This window comes from Crotalus tigris, unplaced genomic scaffold (genome assembly GCF_016545835.1).
Source record: "Crotalus tigris isolate CLP2741 ecotype Arizona unplaced genomic scaffold, ASM1654583v1 scf7180000024514.4999324561:1519799, whole genome shotgun sequence".
NCBI lineage: Eukaryota > Metazoa > Chordata > Lepidosauria > Squamata > Viperidae > Crotalus > Crotalus tigris.
In genome coordinates this window covers 454,541-471,655 of record NW_024100687.1, presented here as the reverse complement: position 1 = coordinate 471,655, position 17,115 = coordinate 454,541, and the positions used below count along the sequence as shown (strand labels likewise).

The 17,115-nt window shown below is 38.3% G+C and overlaps 2 protein-coding genes across 3 annotated transcripts in view; one reads left to right on the top strand and one right to left on the bottom strand.

Annotated features, from left to right (window-relative positions):
- Positions 1–7,147: 7,147 nt before the first annotated feature.
- ALKBH4 (alkB homolog 4, lysine demethylase) lies at positions 7,148–16,999 on the bottom strand. The gene is made up of 3 exons (XM_039333958.1): positions 16,845–16,999; positions 10,420–10,617; positions 7,148–9,904 (listed from the first exon to the last, which is right to left on the bottom strand). Exons 1-3 carry the CDS (start codon positions 16,968–16,970, stop codon positions 9,245–9,247), a joined length of 984 nt encoding a protein of 327 aa, XP_039189892.1. The 5' UTR covers positions 16,971–16,999; the 3' UTR covers positions 7,148–9,244.
- Positions 16,947–17,115, top strand: part of LRWD1 (leucine rich repeats and WD repeat domain containing 1) — a 41,117-nt gene continuing 40,948 nt past the window's right edge. The window contains exon 1 of one of the 2 annotated variants that reach the window (XM_039333955.1): positions 16,947–17,085. The gene's annotated coding sequence lies outside the window, so the exon portion shown is untranslated. The remainder of the gene's footprint in view (positions 17,086–17,115) is intronic. The other variant, XM_039333957.1, reaches the window with a different exon arrangement.

The following is a 17,115-nucleotide window of genomic DNA, read 5'->3' as shown; positions in this document are numbered from 1 at the left end:
TTTTAATTCTTTTTCTCTTCCTTTTTTTCCCTTTTTTCTTTTTATTATAATGACCTTCTTTGGAGGGAGTTATGATTTTTGAAGGAATTTTTATAATTTCTTAAGAAGGACTAAAGGTTTTTCTTTAAGATGGCTCCAAAGCGTCCAGGGATTTCTACAGTTTCTAAATCAACAGTTTCACCCTCTTCTGGGGGTCAGCTAATAACTATGAAGGACTTGCAAGACATGATGGGAGATGTTATAATTCAAATTAGGGCAGAAATGAAAAAGATTTTAGAGGAAAACAATAAGATCTTGAGACAAGATTTTGTTTTGGCTTTAGAAGGTGTTGCTTCTGTTCTTGAAAAGGTGAACTCCCATGTGGAAGAGGTAGCTGAAAAAGTGGACATAATGGAGGGGAAAATTGAAAGTATGGAAAAAGAAATGGAAAATGAGATTCTTATGCTTCAATATGGACAAATGGAATATGCCTTAAGAATTAGAGGCCTGGGAGAGTCTTTGCAAGGAGATCTGAAGGAGATGGTTGCAAAGGACTTTGCATTGATTTTGAATAAAGAAAAAGAGGGAATACTTAATGAAATTGAAAAATTATTTAGGGTTAACTCTGTGGTGGCAGCACAGAAGAATCTGCCAAGAGATGTGGTAATTTACTTTGGTAAAAGATCTTTACGCAATGAAATTGTGCAAGCCTATTATAAGAAGAGATTTCAAATTGCTTCACAAGATGTTATAATTTTTAAAGAGATCCCATCTAAAATTTTAAGAAGAAGAAAGGAGTTTGCTTTTTTAGCAAATGAACTTAAAAAGAGAAAAATTTCATTCAGATGGGATGTTCCGATTGGAATGGTGGTGAATTACCTGGGGACATGTTATAGACTTAATACTGTTTCTCAAGCAAAAGATTTTTATACTTCGGTCCTGGGGGTATGTGCATCGCCATCAATTAAGTTTAAAGCTTTGGAAGAAAAGAATGTAGAATCACAGTTTGAAGAGCCTATATTTATGAAAACTGGAGAATCTTTGTGTGAGAGGCCTCAACAAGTCCAGGTTGAGGAGCAGAAGACAACTTGTGCAGTATATAATCCCAAAGAAAAGCAGCAACAGAAGAAGGTTAAGGAAGTTTCATATTTAGTGGTTTCTGAATCTCTGGGAGATGTTAGACCTACAAAGTCTTTGGAGCAATCTTTAAGGGTGGAATTGTTGCCTGAAATGGAAACTGGGAAATCTCAGTCTGAGGGGCATCAACAAGAGAGGAACGGGCAGAGGATAACTTGTACAACTTACAATTGTAAAGATCAATACAAGGAGGAATTTAAGGAACCCTTATTGGCTTCGGAGTCGATGGGAGATTCAGGAATTTTGGAGCAGTCTCCTAAGGCAGAACTTGCAGCATTTCTTACGAGTTTGATACAAGAATGGAGAAGGGAAATGGAAGAATGGAAGAATGGAGAATGGAAAAAACTGGAATGTGAATAATTAATAATACTAATATAATTGAGATTGATAAGGATGTAGTTTTTTACGGATGGAATTAGTTATTGGTGAAGATTGAAATGTTTAATGTGTTTATTAACTTTGTTGTTTTAAGTTTTGAACCTTTAATGATAATATTGTTTAAATTTGTGTTTTGAAGGGATTATAATTTGCTTATTTTAGTGAGTGGATTCTAATGTTTTAAATTTTAAAAATTTGTGGTTTTGGAGGGAGTTTATATAGAGTGATGATTGTATTTAGATTTGTTTAGGATTTAAAAGTGTTTTTAGTTTTTAAATATTATTATTAATATTTTTAAGACAAAATAATTTGTTTAATTAAATGTGCTTAGATTTGTTTAGGACTTATAGGTTTTTTAAGTTTTTTTTTTTTTCTTTTTGGATAGGAGAGAAGATTATGAAGATTGAAGGAAATATGTACTTACTTTAAGTTCTTTAAGAGTATTTAGCTTTAATGGTATAACAAAGATTTGTATGTTTATTTTTTCGTTTTAGGATAAAGAAAGAGGGAGAAATTAGATTTTATATTATAGATATAGATATTCAAAGAAAGTAATGTTTAAATTTGTGTTTTTGGAGGGAGCTTATATAGAATGATGATTGTATTTAAATTTGTTTAGGTTTTAAAAGTGTTTTAAGTTTTTTTTTTTTAATTAAGCCTGTACTCAGCTCTGGGAAGTCCAGGGGAGGGTTTGGGAGGTTGGGAAGGGGGGGGGGTGAGGTAGGGGGGGGTATGGGAAGGGGATTTGTTTTTGTAAAATGTAAAAATTTTCAATTAAAAAAAAAAAAAAAAAGAATGAGCTTAGCGTCCTTGATAACCACGATGGGGTGGTCACTGACCTCGAGCCAGAGATCCTAGAATGTGAAGTGAAATGGGCCTTAGGAAAGCTGAGCAACAACAAAGCTAGTGGAGGTGACAGTATTCCAGCTGAGCTATTCAAAATCTTAAAAGACAATGCAGTAAAAGCGCTACACTCAATTTGCCAGCAAATTTGGAAAACTCAACAGTGGCCATTTGACATTCCAATTCTAAAGAAAGACAATGTTCAAACTATTGCACCATTGCACTCATTTCACATGCAAGTAAAGTTATGCTTAAAATCCTACAAGTTAGACTCCAGCAGTATGTGGATCGAGAACTACCAGAAGTACAAGCGGGATTTCGAAGAGGCAGAGGAACTAGAGATCAAATTGCCAACATACGCTGGATCATGGAGAAAGCTAGGGAGTTCCAGAAAAACATCTGCTTCATCGACTATGCTAAAGCCTTTGATTGTGTGGATCACAACAAATTGTGGCAAGTTCTTAAAAAGATGGGAGTACCAGACCATCTTATTTGTCTCTTGAGAAACCTATATGCGGGTCAAGAAGCAACAGTGAGAACTGGACACGGAACTACTGATTGATTCAAAATTAGGAAAGGAGTCCGGCAAGGCTGTAATCTGTTGCCCTGCCTGTTTAACTTATATGCAGAGCACATCACGAGAAAGGCAGGGCTAGATGAATCAAAAGTTGGAATTAAGATTGCCGGGAGAAATATCAACAACCTAAAATATGCAGATGATACCACTTTAATGGCAGAAAGTGAAAAGGAACTAAAGAGCCTCTTCATGCGGGTGAAGAAGGAGAGTGCAAACGTTGGCTTGAAACTCAACATTAAGAAAACCAAGATCATGGCATCCGATCCTCTCAATTCCTGGCAAATAGATGGGGAAGACATGGAGGCAGTGACAGATTTTATCTTCCTGGGCTCCAAGTTAACCACAGATGGGGACTGCAGCCAAGAAATTAAAAGACGCTTGCTCCTGGGGAGGAAAGCTATGGCAAACCTAGACAGCATACTAAAAAGCAGAGACATCACCCTGCCAACAAAAGTACATATAGTCAAGGCCATGGTTTTCCCAGTTGCAATGTATGGCTGTGAAAGCTGGACCATAAGAAAGGCTGAGCGCAAAAGAATTGAGGCCTTTGAAATATGGTGCTGGAGAAGACTCCTGCGAGTCCCTTGGACTGCAAGGCGTTCAAACCGGTCAGTCCTAGAAGAGATCAACCCCGACTGCTCTTTAGAAGGCCAGATCCTGAAGTTGAAACTCAAATACTTTGGGCACCTAATGAGAAGGAAGGACTCACTGGAGAAGGGCCTAATGCTGGGAAAGATTGAGGGCAATAGAAGAAGGGGATGACAGAGAATGAGGTGGCTGGATGGAGTCACTGAAGCAGTAGGCGTGAGCTTAAATGGACTCCAGAAGATGGTAGAGGACAGGAAGGCCTGGAGGAACGTTGTCCATGGGGTCGAGATGGGTTGGACACGACTTCGCAACTAACAACAACAAGCCACAATTTAATCTCGTGTTCTTTGATATTAGCAGGGCTAAAATCTAGCACAATCTATATGCAATCTAGTGTGATCAGCAAACTAACTGTAAACTCCAACTTAAGTTTAAGTCAAATATTGCCCAAGATCATCATCATCAAAAAAATTATATGTGACTCAGTTCATATGGAATAAGATGAAAATAAAAAATAAAAATACTGTATTTGATTGTCTATTCCTAGCATGAAGGGGAAAAGGAGTGAAGGACACTGGTTAACATATATCCTATGGTTTGTTAAATACCAACATATTCTTTAATTCTATATAGCACATTAATTTAATTAATTAATTTGACCCTCTCTAAGCAGCACAGCTTCTGTTCTTTTACAGCAAGGGGCCCCAATCCCCCGGCCACAGACCAATTCCAGTCCACAGTCTATTGGGAACTGGAGCCGTGCAAGCAGCAGGCGAATGCACAAAGCTTCATTTGTGCACGTGCAGAATTAGGTTGCACATATGCAACCATCCCGTCTCCCCCTGCTGCTGCCGCTGCCACTGCCACCACCGGTTGGGAACTGCATTTTTACAGATTATACAATAACTAGTAGAATATTTAAAAAACTGAAGGAAAGAAGCAGTCAACCAAGATGTAGAAGTGGAATGGAATTTTTATCTTGTTCTGGGGTTTCTATATTGATCTAGCACTAGAATCTGGTTACTACTTGAAACAGAAAACCCTTTGTTTTCTCCTTTTACAGTACTTTTTGCCATTTGTTTAAGGAACTGAATTCCTGAACACTTATGAAAAGAAAGTTTAATTGCAGTTTGTTCCACTGAAATCTTAAGTATTATTAAGACTTTTAACTCTATAGTACAAGACACTAAAACCTTTATTAAATCATTTTAATTTTATTTTCACAAATCCAAATCATCACTAAGAATTGCCAAATGTTTGAGAAGGCTTTTCAAACTCTAAAATATAAAACTGTAAAAAGCTTTTCTATGGCCTCACTAAACAAGCCACAACTTTTATCTTTTGTGTCCAGCTCTCCTCCATTCTCCAGTCTTATTTGCTACCTGATCTAGAGTTGCATTCTTATAGTATAAGACATTATTAGATAGATGTTCAATATTAATTTATGCAACTATTCCAGAGATCCACAACTTGAGGCAAAGGATCTCCTGCAGAACTCCCTCAAAGCGTTCTATGCAAACTTGGAGTAGGATTATCAAAATGCAAGATGAAGCTAGGAGATAAACTGAGGTGAGCTGCAGATTCTGGAAACAACATGTAAGGAGGGCTCTGGAAAGGATGAACAAATCTTAAAGTTGCTATGGAAATCCTGATTTCCTGTCCAAAATACAATTGATCTTATCCACATCCAAACTGCCAATTTCACCTTTCTATCTTATTGATCATTAACTTGCCCATTTTGGCCTTCTGGTGTCTCAAATTTGTATGCCTAATCCCCAGCCTCAGCTCTGGATCCACTGGAATATGTTTTGCATACTGCAGCCACATCATGCAAATGACAACAGCAAATTAATCTTATTCACCACAAAGATATCCAGTCCTCCCAAGGAGTCCTTCATGACTTACTTCCTGCAGATTCTCTTGGCTTCTTCATTTGTGGTTTTGCCATCTCTTATCTGCTAGTATACAGGAAGTCCTTGACTTATGACCACAATTGAGCCCAGAATTTATGTTGCTGAAAAATTTGTTGAGTTTTGCCTCATTTTATGACTTTTGTCAATTTGTTAAGTGAATCACTGCAGCTGTTAAATTAATAATACAGTTAAGTGAATCTGGCTTCCATTCACTTTGCTTGTCAGAAGCTTGCAAAAGATGATCACATGACCCCGGGACACTGCAACCGTCATAAATATGAACCAGTTGTCAAGCATCAGAAAGCAAATCATGTGACCACGGGAATGCTGCCATGGTCATAAGTCACTTTTTCAATGCTGCTGTAAGTTCGAACAATCACTAAATGAACTGTTAAGTCGAGGACTACCTATACAAGGACAAATCACATACTGTGACCTATTTAGCTTTGCAATTTTAAGGAAGCATTAGAGAGGAGTTTAGTGAATTTATTGCAATATGGTACTATATGTGATGCTAATGGAATATATTCTCTGAATCAGAGGTTCCCAACATTTTGAGCACCAGGGACCAGTTACGTGGAGAGAGGTTTTTCCACAGACCGGTGTGTGTGTGTGTGTGTGTGTGTGTGTGTGTGTGTGTGTGTGTGTTTGTGTGCTGCCTGCATCCTGTGGATAGGGCTTTCCTTGTTTGTGCGGACCGGTTGCTGGTATGCCACGGCCCGGTACTGGTCCACGGCCCGGGGATTGGGGACCCCTGCTCTGAATAATACAAAAGCACTAATAATGGAAACGGCCATTTCCCAACAAGGTAAATTGGGAAGTAATTAAGTTACATTATACTTTGTATATAATAACAGCTAAAATTAGGCTACATTTAGGAATACCCAGTCTGTATCAGAAAAAACATAATCATACTATACAATAATTTCATCATCTATCAACAACATGCATTTGTAGCCTTGTTAATTATATAAATACAGATGCTACCGTCTTCATGAAGGTATTTTACTGTAGTTAAGAAATAATCAAACCTTAGAGGAGAGATTTTCAAGCTTTGTAATGCTAAATAAATGTTGGAAACATCTCAACAAGAAAAAATGTTTTATCATATGTGGTTATGCTAAAAATCCCACTATAATAACTAAAAAGAAATACACCAAAATATTCAGAAAATTCTTAATAAAATTTGAATTAAAACAACAAATATTTTTATTAGGATGATTCTACAGAGCATAAGTAAAAGGTATCATAATTTATTAACATATATATTGACAGTGGCAAAAATCAATCTCACACAATGTTGGGGAAAAATAATCCTGGTCATCAGTACAAGACTGGAAGTCTAAAATTGAAGAATATGCAGCAATGAAAAGCACATATATGCAGCAGCAATCTAATGAAATTCAAACATGAATGATTCCCTCACATAGCAATGCAAGCAAAGACATACATACACACACACTTACACAGGTAGTCCTTGACTTACAAACATTTGTTTAGTGACCATTCAAAGTTACAATAGCACTGAAAAAAGTGACTTATGATTGTTTTACACTCGACTGTTACAGCATCCCCATGGTCACATTTGGACGCTTGGCAACTGGCTCATACTTATGACAGTTGCAATGTCCTGGGATCATGTGATCACCCTTTGTGATCTTCTGACAAGCAAAGTTGATGGGGAAGCTAGATTCACTTAATAACCATGGTACTAACTTAACAACTACAGTGATTCACAGAACAACTGTGGCAAGAAAAGTCATAAAATGGAGCAAAACTCACTTAACAATTGCCTCACTTAACAACAGAAATTTTCGGCTCAATTGTGGTCATAAGTTGAGGATTACCTGCATATATAATTACAAATTTAACATGTATAAAAGTAGTTCTCAATGACCATTTGTTTAGTGACGGTTCAAAGTTACAACAATACTGAAAAAAGTGAGTTATGACCATTTTTCACACCTATGACTGTTGCAATATCTTCATAAGTCACTTGCTCAAAATTTTGGACACTTGGCAACTGGCATGTTGCTATGTCTTGGGATCATGCAATCACCTTTTGCAACGTTTTGACAAGCAAGGTCAATGGGGAAGCCAGATTTATTTAATAACCAGGTTACTAACTCAACAACTGCAGTGATTCACTTACCAACTGTGGCAAGGAAGGTCATAGAATGGGGCAAATTCACTTAACAATTGCCTTAGCAACAAAAATTTTGGGGTCAATTGTGGTCAAAAGTTATATGTATGTATCTTTCCTTTGTTTTGCTTGCATGTTTAACTAATTAAAAAAGGGTTTAAAAAACTTCAGCAGATTTTTAAATTACATCCTAAAACAATCTGGGTCCTCATTTTACCGACCTTGGAAAGATGGAAGGCTGAGTCAACCTTGAGCCGGTGAGGATTGAACCCCTGGCAGTCAGCAGAATTAGCCTGCAATACTGCATTCTAACCACTGTGCCACCACAGGAATGCAATGAAATTGCTTTATTTTTGACTTCTGGACAAAGAAAATGAACTTATAATTATGATCAGTTATGGAAGACAATAATGAATTGTGGCATAAATTTATTCATATGTGTATAAAACCAGTTAGATAAGGATGAGGATTGTTGTGAGCCAGTTTACTGTAGTGTCAGCAGTCTCCAATCTTTCCAGCTTGGTGGAAAGAACTGGCACAGCCCAATTCTGAACAGGCTAAGGCCCGGTAGTGGGCCCCAGCTTGGGGGTTGGGATCACTGCAGTAGTGGTTAAGGCACCAAAGTAGAAACCAGGAAACTGTGAGTTCTTGTCCTGCCTGGTACAAAACCAGCTGGATAAACCTGGGCCAGTCACTCTCAGCCCTAAGAAGAAGGCAGTGGATAACTATTTTAAAAATCTTGCCAAGAAAACTGCGGCAGTCAGTCAGCAGGAGTCAACGACTTGAAGGCACATTAAAAAAATATCTATATTTATTTCTTTTTTCAGCATTTTTCTCCATTTTCTAATTGTGGTTTTTAAATTTTTTCTTTTTTTAATTTGGTTAATCTTAAAGAAACCTATACAAGGGCATCTGTGAAGCAGGGATTGGAAGATAAAGTTAAAAAATGAATGCCCTGGTATTTATGCTTTGGAAATTCATTAGTCTTTAAAAATCAGCTTAGATACTGATCATCTTATGATTAATTGATATTTTATCTATTTTATTGGTTTATATCAAGGATGAAGTCTTTGGAGAAATGCCAATAATTGTCAGAAGGGTTAATAAACTCTGTTTTTTAATTTATTTCTCTTACAGTTTTAGTTAGAGTTAAATAAAATAAAAAGAGAAATGAAAGTATCCCCAGCCTTAAAACTAATGATTTTAACAGAGTTAGGGATAGACAAGAAATTTAACACTTTTAATTAATATGTTTTAACATATAACCTATGGCCCTCCAGATGGTGAATTAAAACTCTCAACAGCCCCAGCTAGTCAGCTAAGGATGAGGATTGTTGGGTGCTGTAGCCCAACAGTGTCACATAGGCTACAGACCATGTGCTGCAAACAGACTTTCAAAGGAAAACTGTTTCCGAGGAAGATGCATTTATTCTCTTCACTGTTAACATAATCAAATTCAGTGACATCTGAAGAGCCACAGTGTAGATTAAAAAAAATAATTCAAATTATCTTAATTATAGTGGAGAGGTAAGACATTCTAGAACATAACACTGAGAACCACCCTTGTCAGAATAATGAATGCTGTATAACTTTGCTCAGGGGAGGAAAAAAAGGAAGGAGGCTTATAAGCCCTGAACATTGATATCCAGCAACCAAAGAAAAGTCACAACGCTTTTCCCTTGGGGTTTATACAGGTGATCCCTTGAATGTTAGAGCAATGTCCAAGAGATTTTTACCCAGTTCTGCCTGTTCTCCTCCGAGACTAAACTCAGCAGTCAATTCTCTGAAGGTGATACATACACGACGACTTTTAATATGGTTGCGATAAATGGCATGCTTCCACTGGTAGCGAGCAGGTCCACTGAGAACGACTAGTGATCTCTGAGGTAAGTAAATAGCAACAAGGATTTCTCTGAGTCGAACTAACTTCGTGGATGAATATTCAGTGCTTTCTAGTCTTTCTAGAAGACTACAATCATCCATCTGATGATACTCTTGAGAAATATCAGGAGATTTATACCTGTGCATCTGCTTGTTTTCTTGAAGAACTAGAGGAAATAAGTGGAGACTGTCCTCTGAGTCGCAGGACATGGAAAGTACAGTATCTGAGAGCAAGTTTAAGCTCACCAGCCGTTCCCCCCATAGCCACCAGTCATCCCAATGTGGGTCAATAGCAGATCCTCTCTCAGGGTCATAATCTAAATTGCACTGCTCAACAGGAGAAAAACTTTCAAGAATTGGATATTTTCGCATTCGTGCCACGATCTCCTTGCTGAAGCTGGGCAAGCCAGAAAAATTACCAGCTTTCATTTTTTGCTTCTTAAAGTTCACTTTGGGGCCATAATCCTATTGAAAAAGAACAAAGAGTATTTGAGGAGGAGTAAATTAAAAGATGAAGACTGCGAGCAATGAAATCCCCAATTCGGATCTCATCTCTAAAAAAAAATTGCAGGCTTAGACAAGCTGCTACTTTTAGTCTAACACCTGCAATAACAGGGTAACAATATTAATTTATATATTCTAGTTGAGATTCTTGACAAACAATGCTGCTGCTAAACAACAAAACTCTTGGCCTATGATGCATTCATAATTCATTTTCTCATGTAAATCAAGAATACTGGATTGAATAAACCCTGATTAAATAAAGCAAGTACTTATTATAATCAAAACAGAATGAAAGTGGCTGCACCAGAGGTGCTACTAATATTTCCGTTGTTTTAACTTATTTTGAAAAAAAATCACAGGGAAAGAGAATGGAAGGAAAAACTTACACACTAAACAAAATATCCAAAGATAAACACTGGAAGATGACCCCATCCCTATCTCCCAGAGTAAGGAGGAATTTAAGCTTGAGACAAGACCTGTTTTCTTCGGCCAGATTGTGATGGCTTCCATATGCTTTGATCCATTAGCTCAACCATTTGATATTCCTCATCTGTGTTTATAAAGTCTTCCAGCAAAAAAACTCCTGGAAACTCGAAAGCCCATCCTTCAAATTCTGATTGTTTCTCTCCCACAGCAAAGCCGGTCAATGGGCAGTAAACAAAATTTGCACTTTTCTGAGGAAAAAAATGGGAATGTGAAAAGGAGAATAGTAGTAACTGAATCTGATCTTCACGTTTGCAATTTGTCAAATGTTCTAGTTTGCAGAAATATACAGTCTTCTAATCACTTGCTTAAATAAATGGGCTTTTAGAATTCCTGCGTGTTAAAGGTAGTCCTTTACTTACAATATGTCTTTTATTGACCTTTCAAAGTTATGACAGAGCCCCCAAAGCTACTTATGACCCAGTTTCAAAGTTACATCAGCTGCAGCACCACCACCACGGCAGTCATTTGTCCTTATGGTCAACTGCAGGGATGCTTTAGTGCTCTTTCACTCACCCCGCTGGGTTCCTGCAGCCACTCATCCACCCAAGCCTCCAACTTCCTTCCCATCCAGCAAGGAAGGGAAGATTAGGCCTCTGGAGTTTGCAACTTCCAGTAAGGAAAGGGAGATGAGGCTGTCTGGACTTGCAAGACTCCAGCTTCTTTCCCACTTACAGGACTCAACCTGCTCCAGAGCCCAACAACACCCAACTTACCTTTCTGTTTTTTGCAGCTTCTGAGAAAGGCACTCAGCCCTGAATACAGGATCTTGTAGACCAGCGGTTCTCAACCTGTGGGTCGCAACCCCATTTGGGGTCGAACGACCATTTCACGGGGGTCGCCAAACAACGCAGTCCGCCATTTTTTCCCCCTTTTCCTTAGCTGTGTTACTCCTTTTTATTCTATTGGCTTTTGAAAGCCAATAGAATAGACTCTCTTGAATAGACTCTGCCCTGCTGAGCCTGCCAAAAGTCCCATTCTGCAAACGGTGCTGCAAGTTGTCTGCAGCAAAGGCGAGCTGTCTGGAAGTTTCCACCCCTCCCTGCTGAGCAACTACTAAAAATGTAAGTAAAAGAGGACCAGGGATGGGAGGTGGGAGGCCGGTGGGCGCAGGGAAAGTCCTCAACTTACGACTGGTTGGGTAGTCCTCAACTTAAGACCAGTTGGGTAGTCCTCGACTTACGACCGGTTGGGGATCGCGGCATTAAAAAGGTTGAGAACCACTGTTGTAGACCTAGCCTTCTGACAAAGCAGGTGTTATTCTCTGGCACCTGTAGGGGGCTTCCCTTTTAAGGAGGCTCTATAAACTCCACAAAGAAATAGGCCTCCTAAAAAAGGGGGAGTCTCCTTAAAAATATTAAACAAAAACACTCTACAGTATTGCAAGAATAGAATTAGAACCTAATGCAAAACAGCACAGATTTGCCAGGCTCACTGGGTGGGAAGGCAGGTGAAGGCTTGTAAGCTCTAGCTGGCTTGATCTCCCTTGCTTGCTGGGTGTTAAAAACACTGCAGAGACCCTGAGGCGCAAGAAGTGGAGCATGGGGTGCCTCAAGGGAGGGTGGATGTCTAAGGCAGGCAACCCTGGGCCTGTATAGGCCTCTCCTACCCCTGAACCAACCAGTACAGGTAGTCCTCGGCTTACAATAGTTCATTTAGTGACCATTCAAAGTTACGACACTGAATAAATGACTTGTGACCATTTTTCACACTTACAACCATTGCAGCATCGCTGGGGTCACATGATCAAAATTCAGCCGCTTGGCAACTGGCTCATATTTATGATAGTTGGTGTGTCCCAGGATGTGATCACCTTTTGTGATTTTCTTACAAGCAAAGTCAAGGGGAAAGCCAGATTCATTTTACAACCATGTTACTAACTTAATAACTACAGTGATGCACTTAACAATGGTGGCCAGAAAGGATGTAAAATGGGGCAAAAATCACTTAACAAATGTTTGACTTAGCAACAAAAATTTTGGGCTCAATTGTGGTCATAAGTCGAGGATTACCTGTACTCCACTTAGCAATCCTTGAATTAATTCAACAGTTGCATCAGGGACAGTAGGGGTTGTTAAGTGAGGCCATGTTGCTTAATGGCTATGGCGATATGTGACAGGCTCCATTACGGTCATATCCTGAGGACTACCTATAGTTGGCATTAGATTTTGAAGATAGGTTTTGGTCATTTGGCTTTATGCCATCGTTTGGTTGAATATAAGTTCTAAATGTTTTAAGATAACCGATTTCCTATTCTTTTAAAATCCACTTCTTTATTAATGTACTGTATAATTAATCTCTTATTTTCACAAGATTTCTTTTAGCAGAATTGAAGAGATGAAGTTATAATGATGTAATTTATACCCCATGTGTAAAGATGTTAATTTTGAGGAAATTAAGAATTATGTGCCATTGAATCAGACTATAGGGACAAATTAAGAATAATAGAAAACATAAATAGAAAATATAGTAAAGAAATATGGTACTTAATTTTACATATAATAACGGCGGCAAGAATAGCATATGCACAGTGCTGGAAAAATGAGAATATACCATCAGAGGAAGAAGTAATAATAAAAATCCTGGACTGTGCTGAGATGGACAAATTAACAAAAGAGATAAAAGAAAAGGAAGACACAGAGTATTATATAGTATGGAACAAGGTGTATGTCTGGTTGGAGACTAGAAATAATAGAGGAGAATAAATATGGAAAGGTCAAAAGTGAAAATATGTGTACACATGAAGGAAGAAAAATGTAAATAAGAAATAATGGGGCTATAAGGACAAATATTTAAAGAAGAATAAGGGGAAATGTAAATATTAGATTACCGTTACGTAATTGCTGTAAAAAAAAGGAGGTATATATTGTGTGTGTATGTGTGTTATGTGTTGCTTTGTTCTGTTTTGTCTTGTTGGTTAAAAATAAAAATTAAAAAAAATAAGAAGAATAGAAAACATAAAACACATTTAAACTACCAGTTTCGTATTTTAAACAGTGAAATCACAGCCTACAAATACTTTACAGGGGCAAGACAAAAATAAAGTTATTATCATTTAATGTAACAGAACTCCTTGTTCTGTCCTTTATCTTCTGACAAACAATATAGTCAGCAAGAGAGGAGAGGATTTTGTTAGACCTCTGACCTTTGGCAGAATAAGATTTCCAGTAAATTAAGGGTATTTAAGTTGTCACTATTGTGTTCCTCAATAAAAATTCAATCATTTGTCACAGAAAAGCCTCATTCATATCCTCTGCCAGTTCAAGCTGTCTATAATAAGCTCCCACAATAATATCTACTCAAACGCCATTATGATATTTTTGCAAGGTTCTTAGCTAGAACTGCTTGCAAATCCTTGGACTTACATGCCACACCTGGCTAGAGCCTGGTGAGATGATTTGGGTAACATCCTGCAAGATCAAATGTGATTTACAGGCAGTCCTCAACTTACAATCACAATTAGAACCAGAACAAAGTGGTCATTAAGTGAGTCATCACATGATCACATCCAATTTTATGGTTTTCATTAAGCAAATCACACAGTCATTAAGTGAATCTAGTTTCCCCATTGACTTCGCTTGTTAGGAACTGGCTAGGATGGTCACAATGGCAATCATGTGATCCTGGGATGCTGCAGCCATAAACACAAACTGGTTGCCAAGTACCTAAATCAAGATTATGTGCTGATAAGTATGAGGATTAGTCATGTCACTTTTTTCACTGCTGCCATAACTTCAAACAGTTGCTAAATGGATGTAAGGTGAGGACTATCTGTATTCTGAGCATTGAAAAGACATTAGGTTTCTAGCTATGAAGGATCCTAGAGAAAAAAGGATTCCGCTGTTCCCTTTCAACTGAGATTCAGGATGAGGCATGGCACAAAAACAGTACCAGTTGCCTTAAAATCTGGATGGAGTGTTATCTATTCTCATCTTACTGGCCCAGCCTTTGGTTCCTCCCACATGTGTTGTGCAAGTCTTCTCTTTCTTTCTGCTTCTAAAAAGTAATTTTTCAGTTCAGGATTTGGTATAACCAGTATACTAATACGGCAATACTAACCATACCCAGACCTGACCCAGCACTTAACAGTTGTAAAGAGTTTGGCTGATCACAACAATGAAATTAAAACCCTTGGGGCAGAACAGATCTTCATAAGTGAATATCTGGCTCAATTCCATATCCTAAATTTGCTCTGGATTGGAGTGTACTTCCCTTGAAAAAGCAGTTTTGTAATGTGGAGGTCTCCCCTGCTCTCAATTACTCAATTCTTTATTACAATTAAGTCAGAGACCAGTATAATATCTTGGTCTTTTATTCTTTGAGTAGCGGGATGGTACTGTGGCCAGATATCAGACTCTCTAACAACAATCAGAACTTGAAATGATAAATCCAAAGAATCAGCCTCTCTCAATTCTAATTAGCAAACTTTATTATGTGAAAGTGACAAGAATTCTAGTCAATGCTATTGTCTTCAATTGAGACATCTATATAGAAGCAATCCTAAGCAACTAGAATCAACTTTTCTTTCTCATCTTTTAATGTAAAGGAGATGACACTTTTCTCTTTTGAGCTTATATCAGTAAATGGTTTTAGAAATGGCTACCAGCTTCCTTATTATTGTGTGAACAAGCCAAATACCTATGGAGATTCTCAATCATCCAGGTCATGGTTGTCAAAAGATGCATTATCCAAAATATTTTCTGCCTTTGAAAACATTTTGCTTCTCATCCAAAAAGTTTTAGTTCTAATAGAATGGAAGGATTTATATTCTTTGCAGTCATCTGGTTAGCTCTCTGAGAGTCCTTGAGGTTACCTGGGGGTTTATCTGTATCCTCAGAGTCACCTAAATCAGAGTGTAAACAGCTGTGGAACTTACTTGGGATTGCTATAAAGGACTGCATTGTAAACAGGTGTTATACCCCTCCCCCTCTGCTAAGAGAGGGCTGTTTAATTTTAACACAAATACGGTAGTGTTTAAAACTATTTAGCCTTGTAAGATGTTAGAACAATATATTGTGATAAATAAATAAATAATCTGCCTTTTCTTCCCCCATTTTACAACTAATCAACAAAGTAGATCAGGGTGTCAAATTCTCAAGGGCTGTGTGATGTGTTGCAACTTTTTTTCCATTGCCAGCAATGGGGGGCGTGGTTTCAGCTTTTGACACCACTGAAGTAGATGAATCTGACAGAAAATGGTCCAGTATTATCCTGGGCGTTCATGGCCTCAGAGAGGTTTGTAATCTGTATCTCTTTGGTACTAATTTAAAATTCTAATAAAGCTGATTTTTGTAATGTTAAGACAGGATGCACAAGAATTCTAGAATTATCCTGACAAATATGTACAGAACATGATTGTTACTTGAAAGAACATATTGCTCCAAACAAAACAAGATGATTTAGACAAGAACAAATGTATTCACAATAATGCCTCCTAATTCTGACAAAACACAAAACATTTTTCTTTAGCTTTTTGTCCTAGCAGAAGGAATACGAGAAAATAGATGATCTGTATCAGAATCCTGCTAAATTCATCATATCAATCCTGAAGCCATGTCCTGTGAATATACACATTTATATAGGGTTTGTTTTGGAGTGTTTTTGCAGGATGAAACAAATTCACGTCAACCTTTTTTGAAGTTTATTAATTAAAATATTCTTTTCCATGAATTCTCCAAAATGCTTAAATACTTCAATACTATTTTAGTTATGTTCCCAATTATTGCAGATAATCCATAATTGAAATAATTTGATTACATTTTAAAGGTTTCTGGATTTGAACACATATATAGTCTAAATAAAATCATCAAAAGAAATTGACTTGGCAACTTTTGTATTCCCTAATCTTATGTTGTAAATGTCTTTTATCAAACAAATGCCTAAAAAGTTTGAGCTATTGAGTTCACACAATCTGTCAAAGCAGAAAGACTACGAGGCAATGCATTGGTAGCTAGAATCATAGGTAACATTTGGGGAGAAGGGAGAAAAACAATGGGTAAGACAATATGGGAAAGTAGATTCATCTGTGTTGGACAGACTCTTCTGAAAGTTAATTGGAATCTGGGAAGTTTCTTTGGAAGATTTCCATCTCTCCTCGATTGCTAAAATTTGCCTGCCTGAAATTGCCACATATCTTTTTCAGCTTTCCTAATATAACAGTAAGATAGATTTTTAAAATATATAAAAGTTATGATTAAAAATACAACGACAACTTTAGCAAACGTGGCTAGGATTCTTCCTCCCTTTTCTTGAGAGACGAGCACTCTGCGCATCCTCAGAGGCGCTCTTAGCCGAAGCTTCTCACGACTGAGCTTGGGCGCTCTCTTTCCCCGACGACCCTCACCCCTCATATCTTCCCCCTCCCACCCTCCAATTCCCACCCCCTTTTCCACCCCTTCTCTGAGGCCGGGTGGGTTACCTGCGGGGGCGGGGCGACCTCGCAGAGCAGGCAAGAGCGGATCCCCTTGCACCCGCAGCCGCTGGGTTCGCCGAGGCCGGCTCCAGCTCCTGCTGCTCCTCCTCCTCGCGTTTTAACACCTTCCATCCTACCCGACCCCGGTAGCTTTTGCCGCCGTCGGCCCCCCCTCCGCGCTTCCGGTTCGCGGAGCCCCGGCGGTGGCAGCAGAAGCAGCACCAGAAGGTTCTTGCGCCCGTCTGAGGTAAGGCTCGAGAACGGCGAGAGATCGGTT